Raw genomic sequence first — 24,310 nt, 5'->3', positions numbered from 1 at the left:
CTGAGCTGCAAAAGGTGATTTTGAACAGCAGTGTTGGGTTTAATTCTGAATCTGGAGCCTCAGGCAGAGGCCCCTCCCAGCCGAGGGTGGGGCCGCTGGTCCTGAGCTGGTGTTTGCCACAGCCCTGCTCGGGGCTGGGCAGCAGCAGACGGGCGTGGGAGGACAAGCTCAGCTTGGCTCCTGTTCATTGTTCTGTGCACTGAGGGCTTGGCCTTGAGTGCAAGTGCTGCTCTGAGAGGGCTGGAGCTGAGACCAGACCCATTCTCTCTGGTGTTTAATTAGAAAACTAAATTTCTGGTGGAATGGGGGGAACCCGAGTCCATTTTATCAGTGCTGGCTGTTGGGGCAGGAGGCTCTGTGGGGATGGGTGAGGTGTGTGCCAGCTCTGGGCCTCCACAGGACCAGCCTGGGCTCCTTCACTGCCATGTGGAAAATGTTGTGGGGGTGTTCAGCACTCAGAGGAGGTGGCCGGTTCCTACCCTGTCCCTGCCCTGGGACAGCTGCAGCACTGCTGCATCTGCTGAGGAACCAGTTTGTCACTGGAATGCCCAGCTCTGTCCTGGTGTCCCACTGAATTCCCCTCCACCTCCGCAGTGAGTGGGACTTGGACCACAAATGCTTTTTCTGGGCAGTCTGCAGCCACTGACTTTATTTTTTCAATGTAGAATCAAAGAGCCATTTTCCTACTCTGAAAACATTTTTCCCTTCCCTCTACAGCTGATTAATCAAAAACCTCTAAGTACCTCTGCTGAGCTTGCTAGATCAGATGTCACAGATTACCTGGTAAGGCTTTCTCACAAATTTACTTTCACCCTTTGAATCACATTTGTGGTTTCCTTTATAGCTCTATAATTCTCCCTCCTTGTCCAACACCCTGCATATCTGTTATTGCTGTTGTGGGTGACAGCACACGTGGGACAGGTTGGGATGTGTCTGCTCTGGCAGGGACACTGTCACCTCTCCTCGCCATCCGTGCCACACCTTTGTCCTCTGTGGCTTGTTTTCTTCTCTCCCCAAACACAGTTTCGGTGACACAGGTGCCTATTCTGGGCTGTGTTCTCTGCCTGGCTGCATTCCCTGAGGTTGGGTCATTCCTCAGGATCCCTGGGGGAAGGGAAGGGAAGGGAAGGGGCTGCTCCTGCTTTGAGTTGTAACCAACAGCTCAGGCACATTTTTATGTCCATTAGTTGGGGTTGGGTTGTTTTGGTCACTGGAGGAAGAGAGAAGGAGTAGATGCTGATTGTGATTTCTTTCCCATAATGGTACTTGTAGGAATATTCTAGCTGACACAAGGAATGGCCAGAGCAGCTGTGAGTCTCCCAAGGCCTGTGTCCCCACAGCCCAACACAGTTCCTGCTGGCCCAGAGCTCTGTGAACGGTGCAAAGAATGGATTGGGTGGGGAGGGGCACTGGGCTGTGCCAGAGGTCTCCACAACAGGTAGCAGGAAATTGTGGTAAATCCAAATTCTCTTCAATCCCTGTCGTGTGCCCTGGACAGTGTGGTGAGATCTGGGGCATTCTCATGTTGGGTCCTTGCCACCCAGCTGTGCAAAGGTTGGTTTTCCACACAGGTCATTTTTGCCTGTTCCTGGTTTGCTTTGGATGTGTCAGGGCTGTTGTTGTGTTCAGCTCCAAGTCAGGCTGACTTCAACAACAACAACACATCACTTTTTCTTGGAGCATCAGGACCTGGTCCCCAGCAGAGCTGAGGGGAATAGGGGGATTTTTGACACACCCCTCATGGTGGGGGTTTTCTCCCTAAATCCCACAGTCCTCACCCAAAAGGGGCTGGATCTGATGAGCTCTCAGGTGCAGCTCTTCCCCCATTACCTGATTGCTGTTTACTGGACCCAGCTGAAACCAAAATGCCCAAATTAACTGGGAAGCCTCAGGCTAAACCTCCCTGTCATGGGTCCAGGGCTGTGCCTTTGCTGTCCCACTCCAGAGCTCTGTAAGTCGCTGTTTTGGGGTGATGGTTGAGGGATGGGGGTTTGCAGCTCCAGGAGGGTCTCACCTGTGCTCATTCCCCATCGCCCTGGGAAGGAGAGCAGGGATGTGTGCTTTGGGATGAGGTGCTAGGAAATATTTCAGTTGCAGGAAAAGATTTAAGCACTGTCTAGGAGGAAATCCTTTCAAAGAAAGAAATACCTTTGGATTTTAGAATTGAAGAACTGGAGAGATGTTTATTCTTTGAAGAAAATTAGGAATATTTCCAGTTTGTCCCAGCAGAGGTGCCACAGAGGTGGGTCCCAGGTGCTTTTCACAGCTGAATTTTTCTGAGAACTTCCCAAGCCAGTTTGTGTTTGAGAGATTGAGGGGAACCCTAAACATGAAGAGGCTGTGACAAAACACGAGCTTATAAAAGGAGGCAGATTAATCCAGGCCTGATTCCTGGATCTTACAGCTCACATTGATCCCTGGACCTCCACCGACTTCATGGGACTAATCTGTGTCCGTGCTCAGCAGCTCTCACTGGGAGCAGCAGAGTCACAATTTAAATTTGCGACTCTCCTGGATCTTTGCTCGTTGTTTCGTGTGATGGGGGGAAAGTTTAAAAACATTGGAAAAAAAAAAAAGTTTAAACTCCATCCGGCCTGTCCTGTTTCAGAGGGACGAAGTGCGGGCAGCCTGGAGAAAAAAGGCTGCGGAAATGGGAAATGTCGGGGATGGAAGGGGGCCTGGCTCGGGGAGCCGTCGGGGCGAGGTGGGGAGGAGGCGGTGGGGCCGCCCCTGGCCGGGGGAGGCGGAGCCGGGCCGGGGGAGGCGGCGGGAGGCGGCGGCCGCAGCCGGGACGCGCACGGTACCGGGGAGCGGGGGGCGGCCGGGAGGATCCCGGGGCTCGACCCGGTGGGTGCGGGCCGGGGCGGGGGGGGGACAGCGGGACCCACCCGGGGCTGCCACGTCCTTCTCCTCGGGGTCCCGCCGCGGCCCCGGGCTCCATCTGCTCTGGGCGACGCCGTGGCCGCGCTGCGGTCCGTGCTGGGGACGGGGGAGGTTGGGAAGCCCCGGGGTCCTGGATGCTCCGTCCGCCGGCGGCTCCGGGCCCCGCGGCAGCCCCGAGGCCGTCCCGCACGGGGCAGGGGGCTCCGTGCCCGGGGCCGCTCCCCGCAGGCTCCGCTCGGCGCCCGGTGGCGGAGAACGAAGGTGCTGCCCCTGTGACGGCACCGTGGGACCGGCTCCCTCCTCCCGGCAGGTGACGAGGTGGCCGGAGCTGGGAGCGGAGCCCACCGCGGCCCCGGGGAGTCGCGGAGAGGGGCGAGCAGCCCGGGGGCACGGGCGGACCTGTGGTGGCACCAGGGCCAAGGGAGGCTTTTGCTGAGCTCCCCGGGCGGCTCTGACAAGGACGGGTGCCCACAGAGCGGGATGGGGACGTGCTGGCGGCAGGAGCGGATCTCGGAGGGTTTGTGGGCCAAGGCTGCAGGGCTGCCCAAAGAGGAAGGGAGGTTGGTGGGGTTGTGATAAGAACACGAGAGCCTCTCCTGCAGCCAGCCACACAGCCCATCTGGAGGCCCATCGGGTCTGCTCTTCCAGTGAACTCAGAGTTTCACTCATATGGTTTTCATTGCTGGAGCGTGGCCTTCATCAGGAGCTTAGTTTGATTGTCCTGCCCCTCAGTGGGTACCCACAGGGATGGGCTGAAGCCAGGATGCCCAAGGGTGAGGTCAGCTCTGGACATAGGAGATGAGGAGGACAATGTCACCCACCTGCCAGGTTGGAATGTGGGCATCACCTGCCTAATTTGCCTGCAAAGGCTGAGATGACAGGGTGTCATTGGTGTTAATGGAGGGAAATTATGGCAGTTCCTCATCTTGGCAGTGTGGCTGGAGGGTGAGGATGCTGGGGTCAGCTTGACCAACAGCTTCCCTGGGTCAGTGTTAGAAACACAAGGGCAGCTGCCCCCACCTCCATCACGAGGTGCCAGATAAGGGCTGGAGCTTTTTGCTCCTGTAATCAATGCTTTGTTTGGAGAAGTTTGGAAATACCTTGTGAGGAAGTTCCTTGTTGTAGAGCAGCACAGTGAGGTGCAAACAGAACTGGGAAGGCAGCAGGGGCTCCGCGTGGTGCCGGGGGAGGTGATGCAAAACCAGCGGTATCACCATGAAGCAACTTCCCCTCAGCCAGCTGTGTCGGAACGTCACGCTCTTGTCACCCTCGCTGGGTGAAAAAAGCAAGATTTGGCATCCTTGGCCAGCCCCAAACGGGGAGGTGACACTCTGCTCTTGTCCCTCAGACGTTGGCAGGGTGATGCCAGCTTGATCCAGAGCCATGTCCAGGTACCTGAAGCACTTCACGGTGGTGGGCGATGACCCCGTGCAATGGAGCAACGACTATCGGAAATGGGAGGAGGAGGAGGAGGAGGCTGGGGAGAAGCAGCCAGATGGAGAGATCAAGCTGGAGCCCCCCAGGAGACACATCTCCTTCCAGTACATGATGAAAAAGCTCTTCAGCTCTCACAGGTTTCAGGTGAGGCAGAAGAAACCCAGGCCGAGAGCACTTGTGACAGCAGAGCTGTTGTGGGACAGAGCTCAGGGAGAGCACTGAGGTCATGAACCCCACGGTGCAAAGAGCAGCAGCTGCTGCTGAGCTGAGCTGTCCTGTCAGAACAGAGCAGCTCTGCTTCAGGTGCAGATGTCCCCTGAGAGGAGACAAGCCCCAGTGCACAATCACCACAGCTCTGGCATGTGCTCTCCTCCCGCTCCCCGAGCCCTCCACGCCAAGTGGGGTCTGGTGGGGAGGCAGGTGGTTCCATGTGGAATATCCCACCATTCGGGGCAGCAGGAGTGGGAGCAATGGAAGGCTCCATGAAACACAACCAGCCAAATCAGGGCTGTGGGCATCAGGGTGTGTTTGTCTGAAGGGCTACAGTGGCTTCTCTTGCTCCTCTGTCTGTGCTGGCATGGGATTCATGTTGGTTTTTCTCCTCCAACAGATTGGGGTTGTCTGCTTGGTGATCCTGGATGCCTTGTTGGTTCTTGGGGAATTGCTTATGGATTTGAAAATCATCCTTCCAGACAGATATAATATAACCCCAAAGGTAAAATGTGGGGAAGTGTCAACATGAACAGCAGTTCCCTCCCTTTGGTGCCTCAAAACTCCCTGGATAGGCTGGGCAAAGCAGGACCTGGACTTCCAGCCTTGCTGAGCCGGTGGTTGTGGAAGAAAAGTCCTCAGCCCTTCTCCTTGTAGAGCCAAACCAGAGGTGCCCTCAAGCAGCAGAGGCTTTCCAGCCTGCTCTGCCTCTGTGCACTCTGCAGGTCTTCCTGCCTTAAACTTGTGCTCTTTTCCAGGTTTTCCACTACCTCTCCCTGTCCATTTTAACCATCTTCCTGGTTGAGGTGGGGTTTAAAGTCTTTGTCTACCGCTGGGAGTTCTTCCACCACAAGTTTGAGGTGCTGGATGGGATCGTTGTCGTCGTGTCCTTCATCCTCGACATTGTCCTCATCTTCCGCGAGCACGAGTTCGAGGCCGTGGGGCTCCTGATCCTCCTGCGCCTCTGGAGGGTGGCCCGGATCATCAATGGTGGGTGCAGGGCTGGGCTGTGTTTGCCAAACTTCCCTGAATCACCTGGGCTTTGTTCCTTTCTCAAACCCAACCCCAGGGGTTTTGCTCTCCCAGTGAACTCAGAGTTCCACCTGTATGGAACTTTAATCAGGCTGCCATTTCTTCGGAGCAGTGACAATCTGCTGCTTGTGTTGGTGTGGAGCCTCAGGTGCATGGCAGCCGGGCACATTCCCCCTAAAAAGAACCCTAATCTGTTCCTGTACCCCTCTCCTGGAGAGGGATGGCTCATGTTCTGAATTTCCTTTGTAGGATCCTTTTGGCAGGGGAGCCCCTGTCTTCCTGAATTTGCTGCTACAGCAGAGTAGGTTTTAATGCTCTGTTCTGCTGTGACTCCATTATCCCCTCCAGGATGCTGCAGGGCATGTCCTGATCTTACTCTAGATCTTTCTTGCTTGAATTCAAAGGGCTTGCCATAAAAAAAGAAATAGAAAATGTCCCCAAATCAGGCTTTAGTGACTTCACTGCTGTACCTCTTGCAAATAGATATAAATTTGGATATAGCTGAAACAAGCATAGCTGCAAACATTTTCTTCCTTCTTGAGGAAGGAATTTTGGGATTCCAAAGAATATGGCAATGAACGATCTCAAATTCCTGCGTGAAACCTCAGCTCAAGCTCTGTCCTGTGTCACTTTTGGTGGGAGCTCCACATTTGACACAGCTGGGATCAGAAGAGGGGACTGCTGGGGCTGTGCCCATTGCCCTCAGCCCCTTTCAATGGGGAGAAGGTGCCTGGTCGGCAGCTGCAGCCAGAAAGAAGAGAGATGTGAGAGCAGCTTGTGGCTTTCCTTAGTTCAGAGTGAAAGTCAGAGAGAAACTGCATTTGTGTGGGGCTGTGGGAACCACGGCAGCCTCACAGCACAGCAGAAAGCCAGGACTGCAATTATGGGTAAATCCCCTCATCCTCAGGCTGCTCCAGGCTCCCTGCCATGCTTTATGCAATGTCCACCTGCTTGCAGCAAAGAGGGACAAAGGGAATCTGCCCCATGCTGGGGTGTTGGGTGTCAGTGCCTGGGCACGGCTCCTGCCGATGTTATCAATGCAAATGAGCAGCAGCGCTGCTTTGTCCTCGGAGAACTGAACCCCCAGAGCCCAAAGGGGTGCCTGGAGCACTGGAGTCAGCCATGACCCCAGGGAGCCTGGAGCACTGGAGTCAGCCATGACCCAGAGGAGCTGTGGCAGGAGGGAGAACGTGATGTTCTTCAAGCTCTCATCGAGCTGCTTTGTTTTATCTCTGTGGGAAGAAAATGCCTTCAGTGCGGGGGCTGAGTTGACATGGGATCACCAAATGGTGCTCATAGAGAAGTGACACCTCTGCCATGAGGAGACAGTGCCTGCTCTCACTGCAGCTGAGCTGAGGTGAAGCCACAGCCCTGTGGACCTGAGGATGTGCCAGGTCCTGTTCTGCCAGGCCTGCAGTGATCGGCCCAGGGGGTGGAGGAGCCCTGTGGGCCAGGCCTTGCTCTGCTGTCACACCTAAAACTGCTAAAACACAGCAAAGCTGCCCCAACTGCACCCCAGGGCTCTGCCAAGGGAGCAAATTCAGGAACTGAGTGACAGTCAGAGTGATTAATTCAGCTCTGAGGCCGGGCTGCCTCTCCCCAGCAGAGTATGGGTATCCAAATCCCTCCGATGGCTGATTTAAAACCCTTCCTCGTTAAGGAAAGCACTTGGGAAGGGTGGTTGAAGATGACAGAAGCTGAGCTGGAGAGGAACACGTTTAACTCCTTGAGCACAGAGCCTGTGTGCTGTGAACTCCTGCTGGTGGCTGTTTTACAATGTAAAGCAAACCCCCTGTGAATTGTTCCACAGGAATCATTTTATCGGTGAAGACCCGCTCGGAGCAACAACTGTCCAGGTTAAAGCAAGCAAACCTGAAACTTGCCACGAGGGTGGAACAACTGGAGCACAGCTGTTTGGAGAAGGTAAAAAACACTTTTAATTTGGGTCTACCTGCTAATGGTGATCCTTGTGCAAGGTTGGCACTGTTGGCTTGGTTTCCTCATGGGAAAGTGTGGGGTGAGCTGGGCTGAAGAAGCACAGCCCTGCCCGTGCCTCCCTGGGCTGCTCCTCCTCAGAGGAATGATGTCCCTACCTCTGTCCTACTTCTTCTGGCCAGGTTGTGCTGTTTTCCTGCAGCAGGAGATACATTAGAGCAGTGGGAAGACCTGGGAAGTTGTTTGCAGGCTGTTCATGATTTGAATTTTGTCTCCTACAGGAGCAAGAAATCGAGAGGCTGAATAACATATTGAAACAGCATGGACTCCTCAGCCAGCAAAAATAAGAGGCCAGTTTTCCAAGATGGGAATTCTGCTTGAAGATTGCAGTGTTGGAATCTGCCAGCTTGACCTGAAAGGTTTTTCTGTCTCTTTGCTTCCTCTTGATTGTGTTTTCTATAAATGTTTTCTATTTGACCCCGCTTTGATCAGACCTTGGGATGGCAAAAATAGTTCTACTGGAAAATTATTCACTCACAGTCCCTGTAAACAGTAAGTTTTTTTTCCATTCTTGTACAGTTGTACAGTCAAAACTGAAAAATAATTTAATAAAGACACATCTTTACAAGCTATACATCCAGAAAAGTACCACTTATTTAAAATAATTTCTTTTTTATCTGTGATAACAGTCTTTATTTGCAGCAAACTTGCAGTACAAATGATAACAACCCAGGCTGAAAAGGTAATTTCTTCTCCACCAGCTGCCTGCTCATCATCAATACATCTCTTTGCCAACCATTCTTTTCATACTGTTGGTAGTTTCCTCATTTCTGTTGCTGCTTGTGCCACTTTGTTATTTATATAACATTCATTTCAGAAACACCAACACACCACTCCTTTCCCTGACAAAGAAATCAGCCCCAAAATAGAGGCAAACATGTGCCATCTTACGTCAAACAATGCCTTGTTCCAGCAGCAGATCCCAGTTTTGATTCTGCATTCCCTCATCTTCTCTTCCCTTTTCACTGCTCCCTCACAGCCCTTGGGGCTGCAAAGTTCTTTGTCCCCACAGCTCATAAATCCATGGATCAAAAGAACTGTAATGTGTAAGAACAGATGTAGGTGAGTGCACTGCTGGGAACAGTCAGACTCCAGAAAAGCCATAAAGAAGCAAATTCTAAAGGGCCAGGCTGGTGTTTGAATTTTTTCAGGTGCTAGAGTGTCCCTGTGGAGAGGCTGTTTGAGAGCTGAAGAGTGAGATTTAAGAAGTGGGAATTCTGAGAGATGGTGACTGCAGCAGGTGTCTCCTATGGATTTCAGCCCACTCAGCTGGAGGGGTCACTGAAACCACAACTCAACTGTTCAGGTTTTTTACAAAAGGTAATTAATTAGAGGTGTGGGGGAAATAGCCAGAAATATGTAGCTTATTCATCTATGCAAGGAGATAAAGCAGAGGCCTTATCTAATAGCACATGATGAGTTTAATTAGCAATTTAGCTCTGCTGTTGTGGGATAATGAACTTGCTTTCCCTGTGTGTCCCTGTGCTCTTCCCTTCCCCTCCTGCCTCTGCTGGCCAGGCTGGGGCTGGGCCAGAGCCACCAGCGAGTTCAAACTGCAACCTTTGTCCTCCCTGCACAGTTATAATTGGGTACTTTCCACTTCAGGGGGGTTTCTTCACCCTAAACCTTCTGAGAACCCTCACAAGGTCTCACCCTTCCTCTCTTGGCCAAATTTAGCCCAGCATCTACAACTTAGAAAAAAATGATGGCCCATCATAGTCACAGGATAAACAATAGACTAAAAATAAGATAAAGCAGAACTATGGGGGGTTTTATGCATGCTTACCTTAGACAAAGGGATAGAAAAAGTCAAAGGGTAACTTGATGTTAATGGTGGGCCAAGCTTTGTAGCTTGGCTCTGCAGGTGAAGAAATATCAGTGAAAACCACAGAACTTGTTATAGGAATTATCCTTTCCCTTCCTGAGGGAAGCTGCAATGAAAATACAAACAGGACTTAGCTTCAGTTTTCTATTTGTACAATCATTTATTTGGTCTGGATTATATTTGCTAAAAAAGCTTTTTTTTTTTCCTTTTCTATGTAGTTCCATGTTTCTTTCCATAAATGCTATATAGATTTTTATTGAAGTGTGTTTTGGCAAGGAGCCCACAGCTGTGTTTGAGCTGGAGGAGAACTGCTGGGTGTAAATACATTCTAATGTGAAGTGCTGCCTTTAGATAATGAGATTATCTGGGTCATTGTCACACAGCTGATACCCAAGGAAAACAAGCCACTTGTTTTTTCTTAAATCCTGTAATTTAATTACATACCTGCTTCAGTGTGGTGCTAGTGATTGTGGCTGTAACATTCACTATCCTGGCTTGTGGATTGACCAGGGATCCATATTTAGTCCACTTCACTTCTATTCCCAGTGACACAGGTATTTGGCATGAGCTCTGCAAAGTGTGAGAAATCATCTCATTGTCTGCCTTATGCAGAAACCATCACAGTAATTAATTATTCATGTTATTAAAAGGGTAGAATGTCCCCACAAAGCTCACTGGGGAGGTTACCAGAGCAGATGGACCCTGCACTGCTGCTGGGCAGGACAAAATCCTGAACTCTGCCAGGGCGGAATTTTGAAGGCTACAATGTTAAATATTTTTAGGCATTTCTCCTTGAACTCTCACATTTCTGGTTACAGAAACCATTCACTCTTTAGCTGCAGAAGCATGCAAGAGACCATCCACAGTCTTCTATTGTGATATTGTGCTTCTCTCTCTCTTACCCTGGCCTGGAGTAGGAGGGGAAACCCTGATTCTGTTCCTTCCCTCTGTCACCTCTGGTGCTTCATCCTTAGAAGAACAACACTCCAACCTATGTTTAAACAATTCATTTCCTACCCAGTATTTTGCCCTGATCCATAGCTGAGGTGCCTGGATACCAGCTTGATTAAATATAACTTCTACAGCAAGAATGAAACCCTCTGTGAATATTCCATGAGTTTCTTCCAGCTTATTTCTGCATTCCCAGCCCCATTTTCTCTTCCAGTTGGTTCCTGCATTTTTAGGGTGTGAAGCTGAGCTGATGCTGCAGCACAGGCACAGATCTCGTGAGGGTGGAGGGGTGGGAGTGGTTGAACTTCACCTGTTCTGAGATGTGGAGCTGAGTTATTGGCACCCAGTCAAGCACATCCTGGGCTTGAGAATTCCCAAATGAGGCCACGTACTCAGGAAAGCTTTGGCCCTTCAGCACATCAAGGAGGGTCTGAGCCAAAGGCTGGCATTTCATAGCTGCTGTAATTCTTCCAGAAACAAAAAAAAAAAGATGAGTTACAGCAAAATCCATTGGTTTGGCACAGTCATCATTTGTCTTGCTCTCTGCTCTGTTCAAGCCTTCTGGCTACAGTTGCTAATGTACACAATCTTTCCAAGAGAAAGACCATTGTTAATTAAATGACATTTTTTATAATTAAATACTCTATTCTCAATATTCCTCCAGCTTTATAAATGGCCCAGGACCTGAACAGGGCCTAAGGGAAAGGGTTGTCAGAGGGTTAAAAGCATTAAATATAAAAAAACCAATAATTTCTTACCGTAACTTGCAGCCTGATATCATGTTATAACCAAATAATACTGGGGCTCTGGCTCCCTGTGCTGCCAGGCAGTCCTGGGTGGATGTGCTGTGCAGAATGGTGAGTTGGCCGTGTTTGTTACTACTCTGAATGATGCCAGATGTAACACACAGTTAATGGAAATTAAATGCTTGATGGATATCGGGACAAAAAAAGAATCCTTAATCATATCCTTAAAATATAGCTGCAAATGCTATAATGGCTCCAGATTCCTGTCCCAGTGTGAAAAAGCACCAGGGTGTGCAATGGAGGGCTAAATGTACCTCAGTACACAGTCCCAGGAGATTGCAGTCAGGACTGAGTCATTCCCTCCTCAAACACAGCCAGAAAAGCACATTTTTATTTTTGGCAGAGAACAGATGTATTTCGTAGATGTCCGTGCTAGAAAGGCTTTGTGAGGATGGAGCAGAGCAAGTGCAGCAAACAGAAATGCAGCAGGGAAAGGATATCCTTGAGGCTGGAATCCTGCTCTGACAGGCAGCCCAACAACATAACCAGGATTGCCACTGAGAGGAACTGGCTGTGTGTTTTCCTGCAATGCAAACAGAGCATTAGTTCTTATCCTGCACTGAAGTGGTTGGAAAACACAGAAATATTTCAGTTATTTTAGGATTATGACCTGCCTTGAATGATGAGGACAAAACTGTAAGTAAGGCTTTGCTTTCTCTGTTACAGTCACAAGCTGGGGCTTGTAAATGTGACAGATTTTGAAGGCCTCCATGGCCCAGCTCTGAAATGCTGCCTCATCTGGGCATCCAGGGCAAGTTCTGCTTTACCTTGCTGCTAACAATTGTTCTGATTCAAGTTTAATAAGTTTTGTAATTAAATGTCTTTTACCAAGTCACCCATGACATCTCCACAGTTACCTGAGTGAAGCTGATTTCAAAGCTCTGCTCTATTGAAAGTGCTTCTCTGCTAATTGCCCCCAAGACAAAAGCAGCAGCTGCTTCTATTATTTCTCCTGTGTCTGTGTGGGTAATGTGATAATTCACCTGAAAATTAAACATTTTAGATATTAATTTGAATAAATACATAAGAGAAACTAAAAAAAAAAAAAAAAAAAATTAAACCATGCAAGTATTTTCTTTTTTCCTTGCTTAAGAAACTCAGCTCCAGGGTGGGGATGGATTTTATCCCCTAGAGGCTGGAGCCTCTTCACAACTGACTTCTGGATAAACCTAAGCACAGACACAATATTCATCTACTTTAAAATTAATGATGATGTGCAGCATCTATTCCTCTCTCTGTCATTAGTGCCCCTGAAATAATTTTGTCCCAAGCATAAAGTAAATTCTAAACTCACATCATTGCCTGTTTTGCCACATACACAGAAGTAAGACCAGGATTTCAGCCTGGCTCCATGTTATATTGTACAGAGTTATTTTTTTCTTGCAAAACACTCTCTTTTACCCAAAATCAGTGCTTCTCCCATGATATTTGCTTTGGAGATGTCACAATATATGGAAGCTGCAAGGCCTCCTGACAGCTTTGCAGTTTGGGAATCAGAAGTGATTTGATGTTTTCCATCAGCTCTGAGGAGGAAAAGGCTGCCAGACCTACCCCAAGAACTGCATTGATGCACAGTCCATCCAAAACCATGGGGAGCCTCAGGGCTTCAGCACTGCTCAGGAAAGTCCTCATTCCATTCACAGACTGGACAGCTATGGACTGGACAGTAATATTCACCTGGAAAACAGACTCATGTCAGCTCTGAACACCGGGTATAATTAATTTTGGCTTTTTCTGTGTTATTATATTTGTGACCTTTCTGGGTTCTGTTCCACAGCAACAGCATGCAGTAATTCTCTGAACAACTGCTGTGTTACAAGTGCTGCTGAAGCTCAAGCAAAGGGTCTGGGTTTAAATAAAAAAGAGATTTTCTTGAAAATAGGGAGTTCTATATGAGAGGAATGTATCAGGCTTGAGTATTTGCAGGCAGCATTTTATCTTGGAGTTGCTAAGTATCATTACTGATAGCAAATGATGTAATTTTTTAAATGTAAAGATTTGATCAATCAGTGAAAAATTCCCACTGACTATAACTTAATAAGAATTTTGCCCACAGCTCTTCCAACTAATTTAGAAGGATACTTACCATCTGACTTGATTTGGGCACCTGAGGGAGAATAAAAGGACAAATTAAAGCAGTAGCAAAGATCTGACCTATTGCACGTAGCAGTCAAGTAAAAGCAGGTAAGGCTTTGTCTATTTAACTCTCTCTCATAACAATAACTTTTATGTTGTGGAGTTAATTTGATATAAACCAGAGTATCCAGGAAGTGTGAAAAGAACTGTCACAATCCAATCCCCTCCTTCTTCTGACTTTTAGAATTATTCAGAGACCACCAGTTTAGGAAACCCGCCAGGCTGTGCTTCCCAAATGAAGAGCTTTTGTTGTCCTGTTCCATAGTTTCATGGTCTCTAAACCAATAAAAGAGAAGCAAGTATCTCTCTTGTTATACAGTTGACCCACTGAAAAATATCCACCAGAAATATTTCATGGAAAGGCAAAAATGTCAGACCAAGGTTATCAGTCAGGTAAAAATACTCCCATGGAGTACAATTTTGTCAAAGGTTTTACTTTTCTGAATGTTTGGGTCACATCTTTGGGAAGGGACCAAGGATTGGACTCTGATCATGAAGCAATTGTGCAGAATTATGATGGGATACTGAGAGCAGTGACTCATCTCCTGTCCCAGCAGGGAACACATTCCTGGGAGCTGCAGAGCTGAAGGTGGTGCAGGTACAGTTTGTCACACATTCATCATCCCAAGTACAGCCCAGCCATCAGAATGAGCTGGATGAATAAAAGTCTCTGTAATAAAGATTAGACTCATCCTTCAGGGAATGGTGCTAGGAGGAGTGAGCACCACTCCTGAAGTTCTGTTTGTCATGCCTGGGGTGATGGATGGTGTCTCTGGAGCTCACTCAGAGCACTGCAGCCACGCTGCTGCCTCAGCTCCCCCCCAGAAAAGGCAGGACCAGCTCATTGCTGTGGCAGCTCCACCTCACTGAGCGTGGTGTGTGTGAGGATCCAGCTGGGACATCCCAGGAATCCCCAGCCCTCCTTGGATCTGCTGACCAGGCACAGAGCAGAGTTTATCTGCAGCAATTCCCAAACGTTGTTCTCACTCCAGCCGCCCGTGCAGGCAGGGAGGGTGGCGTGCTGGGGATGGGGCGTTCTGTGGGACCCGCTGTCCCAGTGCTCCCAGTAAGGCTCCCTCTCTTACTGGTTTGCCGTTTTTTTTGCCGGCAGCTCCACCTGCTGGCACTGGGAGCGCTCCTGCTCTGCCCTGTGGCCACCCTGTCCCAATGCCATCACCTTCCTGTTGTCACCTCCAGCTCCCTTTTCTAAGGGAACCTTCCCACAGAGCATCTCCAGCAGCTTCTCAGCCTCCTCCAGGTCCTGCAGCTGATCCCTCCTGACACCCAGCGTGCTCTGGGCAGAGCTCTGACCCCTCCCAAGCTCAGCCATTACCTTGGCAAGCAGCACAGGGATAAGGGGTTATGGATTTTCCAGTCAGGAAAGGGAATTCATCTTTAAATCAAACCCACTCAGCTGCTGGAGCCCAGCCTGAGCCACTCTTGCTCTTTTCTGGTCCTGCAGCCAACAAGAACTAATTTTGGGAGGACATGGAGACACTTAAAGCCCTTCTGAGGCAGGGTTTTCTCCACTTCTTCCACAGCAGGAGGATCAAAAGCCAACATTTGGGAGCAATCCTTGGTTGATTTCAATGAGATCCTGAAGGAGCAGGAGAATGATCCCATCTGTGAGGGTGTGAAGTGCTTAGTGGGCTTTCCTTGCCTTTGGGAGCTTTGCAATCTGTGAGCAGCCTGGAAGGGGTCTTTAAGCAGTTCCTCACTGCTAATTAAATGAATTTAAATAATTACATAAATTAAAATAATTTTAATGGTGAAGAGGTTGCTGCTTCTTTACAACCTCAGCTTCTGGAAGGAGCCATCAGGTTAAGGTATGATGCATTTCAGTTTCATTTTTTTCATGAGTGATTTCTTTGTCTTCCTGAATATCCTTACAGGGGATTTATTTGTACAGAAGACATCATCCCCCAGGTCAGAAAGGGATGAAAAAGTAGGCAAAGCTTTGAAAAACAGCCCCAGACTGGATTTTAGCAGGCAGGATCCAAAGAAACCTGCTCTCAGTCATGTTGTCTGGGAGCATAAAGAAAGCTGTGTCAGCCCCCACTAGCAAAAACTGAGGCTTGGAGGAAAGGGGCAGATGTAAAGGATTAAACCTGACAGGTTTACCTTGCAGTACAAAGGTTTAGCAACTCTTTAAAACTCAGATTTCTTAGAATTATGTGTTCTGATAAATGGGCTTCTTGGAAAAGCCTGAACATGCACAGGAACAAGAAACTGCACTAGCTCAGTGCCACGACCTTGGCTCTTCAAAACTATTATTTTTTACTTTATCTTTGACTATATTATTTATATTTTGCTAAGTAGAGAACAGTAAATGCTTCTGTTACCAAAGCTTGAAGTAAAAACATTCCCAAAGGCTTTCTGTATAAAATCTGCTGTATAGGGAGACATTTCTTCCCAACTCACAATTTAAAAATCCAAATAAAACACAATATCCCTCAGTAAACAGAAGTTATTTCATCCTGCAGATGTAAAAGATATAAAATATGAGTATTTCAGCTATATCACTGTTTCAAATCATACTTACTGCCAAAATGCTGGAGTTGATATAAAACAACATGCTAAGTGCTTGAATGCTGTCACAGTTTTCCACACTTACTGATCTAATGCATTTTGTGGCTTGGTTTACTAAAAAGCCTGGAAAAAAAAGTCACCAAGTATTACTGGAGGAAATGAAAGAGCAATTATGAAAAGCATAAATGAAAAAAAATACAAGTACCAGCAAAATTGAAAGTAAATGTCATCTCTATTGCAGATAAGGTTTTAGGTGAGCTTTGAGGAATGAAACTTTTTCTATTCTCAAAAAAATGCTATAAGAAAAAATATTACTTCTTAACAAGTAGAAAAAGCTTCATGAAAATTACTTAGTTTTTGAATCTCTTAATAAGATTTTTTTTTCTTTCACAAGAGACTTCAGTCCTGTAATCACCACCCTGACTGAGACCACATTTAATGATGGCAGTGGGCTTTGGGAAATGCAGGTGTGGGTTTGGTTGTGGGGTTCTTTTTCAGGAAATTGTGTGCAAGGTTAAAATGCAGAGCTCAGCCTGCAAATCTGACTTGTGAGAGGAGCCCCTGGGCAAAGGGAAGGTGCCAAGGCTGAAAGGATCACAACATAAGGACTGTGAGCAGACAGAATTACCAGTTTCCTGAGAGGTTTAATAAAATAAAAATAGTTTTATTTTTTGCACCAGGGCTGGCTTGGTGCAAACCCCTCCTCCCTCAGGGTGTCACCCTTGTGCTGTTTGCTTAAACCATTTATGCCAAACAGGACATTTTCTTGTTGGATAAACAACCCTCTAACAAGATTTTCAGGGATTTACTTATCTCACTTTGAATGTTTAACGGAGACACAACACAATTTCCATTCTATGTCTTAAAAAACCAAACAAAACAGAGAAACAGAAGTGATTTGAAAATCATCTGTTTATGAATCCTTAGCTGAATTCTCCATGGGGAGTGTGCCAGCTTTCTGACTGACTGATCTAAGAACAGAATCCTAAAAAGCAAAAATTTGGGACTCAAGTGTATTTTCCAACCTGCAGGATTTGCATCAGAGCACCAAGAAGAGACAACAGGACTTGGCAGCCTCAGGAATGCATCCTCTGTCTGGACAGGAACCCCATACTGCCAAATAAAAGCCACAGTCAGGTACACAGGTGTGGTTCAGCCCGTTTTTATTGACAACAAATATGAATAAAAGCAGTACTTATTTCCACAGGGTCTCTCAATAATGCTCTGTGCAGCAATTTTTCAGTCACTGCTACAGCTTTGTGCTGAAAATAGCAGGAAAAAAGTGCCTTGTTTTTCAAAGATCTTAAAAATCTAGCTCACTTTTTAAGTAACTAAACACAAAACATTACATTTTTCTTTTTACATTTCTATATTTAAAGACCAATATAAATTTTGCTTCTTCCAGCAGAACTGCATTATTTAAAAGCAGATGCAAACAATGCTGATTTCTTCTTTCTGGAATAATTTAATACTAATTGCACCAAATATAATTTCCCTCCTATTGAATCAGAGAGAATTTACCTCATATCTGGAAGTTTCATTTGCCTCAGAGGGATTTTGAGCATCTGGATCCAAATTCCAGCTGTCAGGCTCAGCACTGAAAGTAGCACCTCCAAATTTGTCAAGCAACTCATCAAAATTTTCTGCAGTTGGGATTTCAGGGGATTTGAGGTACAGGGCTTGTTCATCTGACAAAATATTTAGAGAAGGAGATAATTTAAGGGAAAAAAGATACAGAAACAATACTTAGTAACAATGAGACAACTTTCAACATTATTTATTTAGGATGCTAAATTATTTACAAAAAAAAAACCCCAAACTATTTTGTTTTTTCCAACAGACAAGACCAAGAGTACCAAATGTTTAATTTCATGTTTTCACAAGTGAAAGGATCACAACATAAGGACAGTGAGCAGACAGAATTACCAGTTTCCTGAGAGGTTTAATAAAATAAAAATAGTTTTAAATTTAGGTTTTTTTCTGGTACCTAAAGAGCTTACAAAAAAATAACACCACAATGCTTAACATTGCCTACAACTCTACTTACAGTTTGTAGCATGAATGCAGAAAATACTGGGATTTACTTGGTCAATTAATTTAAATATCCTTTCTGGTGGATTTGCTTCAACATCAAGAGAATACACAGCAGCTTTCTGACTACACAGCTGGCTGTCACCTCTGCAAAGACACAAAATAAATGAATGATCCACTCAAAGTTAGTGTTGACCAGACTTTAAAGTTTTTTAATCTACTGAGGCAGCACCAGAGAAATTTTAAAAGCATGAAATTACTGAATTTAGCATAATTTGTAGAACAATTGTGCATCCTTAGAAGGTTCCTATTGTTTTATACTCTGTGCTTAATAATAAATAATAGAGAATTCTCCCACATGTTTTATTCAGCAGGGGAAACTGTGAGCAGCCACATGAAGGAAGGTAAGAAACAGACTGGGGGAGGGAAAACCAGGGACAATATGAGAGAGAAAATGTCAATTTGGGTGGGATCCAGATGGTTGAGACCCCAAAAATGCAGGGCTGCACCAGAGGCCACACACAGCTCAGCAGCACTTTCATTCCTACCACCCAAGTGGGATGTCAGAGCAGGAAACCAGGTCAGTTCTGTGGATGTTGGAATAATATTCGATTTGAGCAGGGAATTGGAAGAATTCCTGCTTGAGATGATGTGAAAGAAATGGCAGAGAGAGGAACAGGAGGTGAAATAACCCAGCCTGTCTTGGAGAAGTGTTTAAGGCTGTGCCACGGGCCCATCAGGAGCTGCAGGACAATGGGAGAATGTGCCAGTTCAGAGCCTGGCAGCTCTGGTGTGCCCCACATGCCACAAACAGCAGCTGATGATCCCTCTGAAACTGGATTTTAGCAGCACAGAGCAGCTGAGGACAGGCCCTGGAGAAGTGAAATGACTGTCAGAAATTTTGAAGCCTGGAGTTAAGCTCTTCCATGAGGTGAGTCATTTGTTAATAGGATCAAACCCAATAGGATCCCACCATAAATCAAACCCTTCTGCTGCTGTTTCAGAGATCTCACGGCCTCTGCATTGGGATCAGCCAAAATAACACAAATATGCAAATGTAGATAAGCTCTGATGTAAATAATGAGACCCACAACACCTGCAGACACTGAAAATCCCCTGGCTTTTCATGCAAAATAAACATTTTACACAAAAGAATTTGGGCAAAGGAACACAATTTCATTTGAGGCATTTCTAGTTGACAAAGGCAGCACAGTCATCTGAGGCAATTAAAGTGTCACTCAGGAGGGTGTTGATTAGACCTTTCTGATCCATATAAATATCTATAAATGGGGAGCAGGAGTCTTTTGTGTGCCAGAACAATAAGAAACCACAGTCTGGCATGACTGCTAATTCAAATTCCAAAGCACCAAGAATAAACCCAGTGCTCAGATTGGCATAATTTATACAGAAGGTGGGTTGAAAAAGCTGCACTTATTGTTCTGAGAAGTCACCAAGAGATTTTTTTTTGCACATTATTATTTTGAAATGAGCTTTCTTAACTCCTCTTTGAGAAGATGAAGTTGGGTGAAGGTGTTTTCAGATTAAATAGCAAAGAAACAACTCCTGGCTTTACTTTTTTGGTATAATGTTACATTTTATTGTTTGTGAAGTGGCAGTGGGGGAGCAGGTTGGGATGGTGACTTGTAAAATTAGGGTCAGAAAAATGCTCACACTATTTCAACAAGCTCTGAATGGATTAGGTGTGTAGCTGATATCATAAATGTAATCAAAGAGGTCACTGATAAATTTACTGATAAAAACTGGTGATCTACAGCAGTGGCCAGATTGGTCCTTTGGGATCAGTTTTTTTAACTCCCAGACATTGCATTGATCAAAGTCTAAAGATGCATCATTCTTACCCCAAAAAAGCAGCACCACCTAAATCCCCACCGGGAAACAGGAGGAAAGAGGGAATGAGAGGGAGAGAACTGGGTGGGAGGCGGATTTGCTGCTCTGCCTGGCTGGGGAAGGACGACAGCAGGGAGAGGACAGGCGGCAAAGGAAGGATTTTGTGCTTTCTGGTTATTTCTGCACTCACATGACCACGGGGATGGAGCACGTGGTGAAGAGGCTGAAGTCCTCGGCGCTGCAGTCGGGGTCACAGCAGCAGTTGGTGTCGCACTGTGCCACCAGCAGGTCGCAGACACAGAGCCTGGCAACTGCAGCAGAGAGCGAAACGAGAGCTGCAGCGGGGACGCCGCACACTTCCCCTCGTCACCTCACCTTTTAGCGGTCAAAAGTCTTCTCCAAATTCATGTTTTCTTGAAGTTATTTCTAAAAGGAATCTTTTCTGCTGCTGAGCAAATTTATTTGGAACACATGGACAAAACCAAGCTGTGCTAAAAACTGTTCCCTGAGAAACAAAACCCAATGGGGATTTTGGAGGTGTGAAAATCTGCTCAGCCTCGCAGAGGAAAAAAAAAATAAGAGGTACCAACAAGGTGTGTTTATCTGCTTGTTTCAGTTTATCAGGGAGAAAAATAAAACATTTTGAAGGAGCAGAGATGTTTACAAGTTTTGAAGATGGCTCAGGGGCCAGGAATACATTTCCCTGATGTGCCAAAACAACCATAATTGACTTCTTTGAAACTGTTTTTTATCTCTGTTTTTAGATACTGTGAAATATCGTAATCACAGACAAATTGCTAATAATTCTGTAAACTGGCTCAGTAAATTACACTTGGCAAATTCTTCAAACTCTCTGAGGTCTTCAAGTTTATAAATTCAAAGAACAGATATTATTCTACTGATCTGTTTTTGAGAGTTGTTTTTCTATAATTAATCTAGACTTAAGAATAGCACAGATGAGGAAAATTAAGGCCAGTGTTTTAAAATAAAGACATTCAAAGAATAATTTCATAACTAATTCCTTTATTTCACTTTGACTGCTGCCTGTTTCCCTGTGGCCCTGTGGATGTTCTCTGACCACCTGAACAGCATCCAGGTATTTCCTGGAATCTCTGGAGTTCTGACTGTTCTCTTGGCTGAGCTTAGCCCTGGATCCTTAGCTCACCCCGTAAACAGAGAAGTTTAAACATGGATGATTAGATTGCAAGGTTATGTCTGTGAGATTAGGGATTTAAGTCCCTTTTCCCTAGGAGGTAGCACTGGGGTGGCTTTCCTTTGGCAAGCATCCCATGGAAAGCTCAGCTGAGGGCAACACCACCAGGATATAAAAGTGACATCAAAGTGTAGCAAATTATACAGTGGGAAACACCTTCTGAGAACACAGTAACCAAACTTGTGAGCTCTGGTTTTATGACAATGTATCCACAGCGCTTGGGGCACAGTGTGCATCCAGCCCGGGCTGTGCTGGAGCTCTCCAAGGACACCCAGGGCACTCCTGTGCCAGCTCCGAGCTGCTGCTGTGCCCAGAGCAGTGCTGGGTGGGCAGCAGACCCTGCCCTCCACCCCACGGACCCTCCGGGCTGTGGGATGCCCAGCTCTGGATGTCCATGCCAGGATCAGCGTGCCCGGGGCCTGGGGCCTGCTCGGGGCTGGCTGAGCCCTCCTGAGGAGGCTCCGAGCGGCCTCGGCTGCAGCTGCCCGGGGTGCCCGAGCAGAGAGCCCCAGAGATCGCCGCCAAAGCCGGGCGGGTGTGCCAGCCCTGGGCGACCGCAATGCGAAGGGGAGGCCAAGGACCGAATGCCCGAGGGAGGCCTCAGCGGGGCTCTCTCAGCCGGGGAGCGCCGCCGGTGCCCGCAGCGCACGGAGGGCACCCACCGTCCGTGACCGGGGCCGGCGCGCTGCGGACCCGCGCCTGTGCGGCATCACTTGTATCGGCCGGCTCTTCCGCCCGGAGCGGCGGCGGAAGGAGGAGGAGGAGGATGAGGACGCAGAAAGCCCTGAACCGCGGCGGCGCCGCCATGGCGGCCGCCCTTAGCAACGGCGCGTTGCCAGGGCGCGCGGGGCATGACGGGAAATGCGAATCCCGCTCTCGCGAGACTTGGCGGGTGAAGGGGAAGGGCCGCGCCCCGAATATGGCGGGCATAGGGAGGGCACGGCCTTGGTATCTGCGGCTCCTTCAGCCGCCTTCGGGCTCCCTCATCGCCCCCCAGCGCGGGGAGCCTCGGGGAGAGGCCACGCGTAGGGTTCTGGCTGGATATGGCCGTCGTGGTGGTGCCAGGCGGCCGCCTGTGCCACCCAGCGCCCTCAGGAACAGCCCCGGTGGTGATGAGGGGTCGGTGCCTCCTCAGAGCCACGGGAAGGGGTTCAGGTGGAGCGGGCCAAGTGTAACCCACGAAGGTGGTTTGGCAAAAGCTCCTGAAAGGCCCCGCATTTAAAAAATATAAAAATAAAAAAATTGGGAAATAGCCCAAAATCAGTCAAAGAGGGCTGATGGCATTGCGCAGGGGAAAACAGAATTTAATGCATTCTTCTTGCATCAGGAATTACTTGGCAAAGCTGATGGTGCACAGGGGACCAGACTCCAAGATGAAAACCAAGCCTTGCTGAAATGTGAAAGCACAGATTGCACCCTGGATGAATGTGGGCAGGAGCTGGATGAATAAAGAGGTATTAATTCTTACTGCATCTACCATTGAAATGGAATAGAAGTGGGCAACTGTTCAAAAGCAAAGTAGGATGGAATTAATCTGGTTTTCTCGTGACCTTTTTTTTTTTAGGGCTTCACTCACAGCAACAGTTCACCTAAATCCACTTAAAATACTTGCTGTAATAGGAAAAAACCCACCTTTGTCATGTAGAGAAAGGCAAGACATCTAAGAAAAACCATTTGAAAAACTCCCCACCACAAAACTTACCCTGGTATTGGACTTGTGAAACGTTCCAAAGAGCAACTCCTAGTGTGTAGGATAAGATCAGGACATCAATACACAATGCTTGTTCTCTATCAGATTTAATTTATCCTGTCAACATGACCTAATTAATAATTAAAAAGGGCACTGTGATCCTTATATGGGAGGTCCTATAAAATGAAAATTCAAGCAATTTGAGAGGCAGTAGATTCCTGTTTATTCAAAAACATGTTCAGGGATTTACTCTATGACTGTTTCAATTACTGTTTCAGCAGCAAGATTCTGATGTGCATTTAAGCATTATAGAAGTTGTGACTGCCCCATCCCTGGAAGTGTCCAGGGCCAGGCTAGAGCAACCTGGGATAGTGGAAGGTCCCTGCCCATGGCAGGGGCTGGAATGAGATGATCTTTGAGGGCCCTTCCAAACCATTCTGTGATTCCTGTTGGTGATTTCTGACTCTGCATCTTCTCTTGACTCCTCGCATGGGAAGCCTCATGTGGTCCTTCTCACATTAGTTTTCTTTTTAATCCAACTGTGCTGTCTTGAACTTCATCTTTCCAGGGCTAACACGAGGTTTGCCCTATGACAGATCACTTTACAAGTCCAAGTGGACAGGCATTTAGAATTAGAGTCCAAACAAAGTCAAAGCAGGCTGAAATAAACTGCATTTTGGTCTAGCACAAGATTAGCCCTTAAATAAATAAATAGTGATGAGCTGGGGCAGTCTGTACAGCAGATGGCATTACAGGTAACATTTATCACACTCCAATCTCAGGGCTCAGATACTTGGGAGGGAGGATCGACGTCAGCTCCCACTGAATCAGTTTTAAAACAAGCTGGAAACCTGCTTGTGCCTTCAGCAGCTGATTAATTTGTGCAGCACTTCTGCTTTGCACTCCCCAGTGCATTTATTGGTCTGGACAAGCCTAGCAGGAAGAGTTCATTCTGTTTTTGCAGCTTAAGTGAGCTGATGTAAATAGATCTTGGACTTTGAGGTGGGAAGATTCCACCCAGCTGCAGTAACCAGGGGGATGCCCTTTGGTCCAGTTTTTGTGCCAAATTTGTGCATTGGGGAATTTTAAACAAATATCACTTGGCAGGGTATCGACTCTCAGGGTACAAGAATAACACTGAGTAAGGCAGCAGGGCATGGGCTGGGAGGCATTTTCAGGGAGAGCTGTCCAGACTGACACTGAACAGTGCAGAAAACCAGTTCTGAAGCATTTTATTAAAAATAGCTGGGGTTTTGTCTCACAGGAGCTCAGAGATCCTCTGAATGAAAACCAGGAGCAGTTGTTTGTCTGGGCACAACATCCTCGTGCAGGAGTGACAGAGTTCATCAAAGGTTACTAATTACCATGTAAATTTTGAGGTTGTCTGGCTGTCTGGACAGACTTGAGTGGGTGACCTGGGGTAGAATCATGGGATCATTAAGATTGGAAAAGACTTCCAAGATCAAGCCCAACCTTTGACCAAATACCCCCGTGCCCACTGAACTGTGTCACAAAGTGCCACATCTCATTTTTTGAACATTTCGAGGGGTTGTGACTCCATCACTTCCCCAGGGAGGCTGTTTGAAAGATTCTCAAGGATGGAGGAGTGTGAAGAGCTCCTGGTGTGCCCTGGCTTGGGAGCATTAGGGAAGCACGGAGTCGTGCTCTGCCAAATGAGTCTGTCAGCCCTGAGCTCACCATGTTCCTCAGTGTTTGAGCCATGG

At 47.2% G+C, this 24,310-nt stretch overlaps 3 protein-coding genes across 5 annotated transcripts; 1 reads left to right on the top strand and 2 right to left on the bottom strand.

Annotated features, from left to right (window-relative positions):
• Window positions 1-314: 314 nt before the first annotated feature.
• On the top strand, window positions 315-8,129 carry HVCN1 (hydrogen voltage gated channel 1). 3 transcript variants are annotated; one of them, XM_036393338.2, is made up of 6 exons: window positions 315-783; window positions 4,232-4,464; window positions 4,931-5,035; window positions 5,289-5,520; window positions 7,373-7,485; window positions 7,779-8,129. In XM_036393338.2, exons 2-6 carry the CDS (start codon window positions 4,267-4,269, stop codon window positions 7,842-7,844), a joined length of 714 nt encoding a protein of 237 aa, XP_036249231.1. In that variant the 5' UTR covers window positions 315-783; window positions 4,232-4,266; the 3' UTR covers window positions 7,845-8,129. The 3 variants fall into 3 exon arrangements, with proteins under 3 accessions (XP_036249231.1, XP_036249230.1, XP_036249229.1); XM_036393337.1 differs by lacking the exon at window positions 315-783 and adding an exon at window positions 2,745-2,800; XM_036393336.1 differs by lacking the exon at window positions 315-783 and adding an exon at window positions 2,783-2,847.
• LOC118693089 (basic proline-rich protein-like) lies at window positions 2,605-4,100 on the bottom strand. The gene is made up of 2 exons (XM_036393411.1): window positions 3,984-4,100; window positions 2,605-3,282 (listed from the first exon to the last, which is right to left on the bottom strand). The coding sequence occupies exons 1-2, from the start codon at window positions 4,098-4,100 to the stop codon at window positions 2,605-2,607; spliced, it is 795 nt and encodes a 264-aa protein (XP_036249304.1).
• Window positions 8,130-8,149: 20 nt separating the features above from the next.
• Window positions 8,150-21,712, bottom strand: TCTN1 (tectonic family member 1). The gene is made up of 15 exons (XM_036393335.2): window positions 21,559-21,712; window positions 19,874-19,994; window positions 17,852-17,982; window positions 17,326-17,492; window positions 16,830-16,917; window positions 15,818-15,927; window positions 13,226-13,246; window positions 12,691-12,816; window positions 11,997-12,122; window positions 11,580-11,662; window positions 11,092-11,232; window positions 10,644-10,800; window positions 9,827-9,952; window positions 9,344-9,488; window positions 8,150-8,594 (listed from the first exon to the last, which is right to left on the bottom strand). Exons 1-14 carry the CDS (start codon window positions 21,701-21,703, stop codon window positions 9,345-9,347), a joined length of 1,686 nt encoding a protein of 561 aa, XP_036249228.1. The 5' UTR covers window positions 21,704-21,712; the 3' UTR covers window positions 8,150-8,594; window position 9,344.
• Window positions 21,713-24,310: the final 2,598 nt, after the last annotated feature.

This window comes from Molothrus ater, chromosome 18, assembly GCF_012460135.2.
Source record: "Molothrus ater isolate BHLD 08-10-18 breed brown headed cowbird chromosome 18, BPBGC_Mater_1.1, whole genome shotgun sequence".
In the NCBI taxonomy this organism is placed as follows: Eukaryota; Metazoa; Chordata; class Aves; order Passeriformes; family Icteridae; genus Molothrus; species Molothrus ater.
This window is presented reverse-complemented; position numbering and strand designations above follow the sequence as displayed.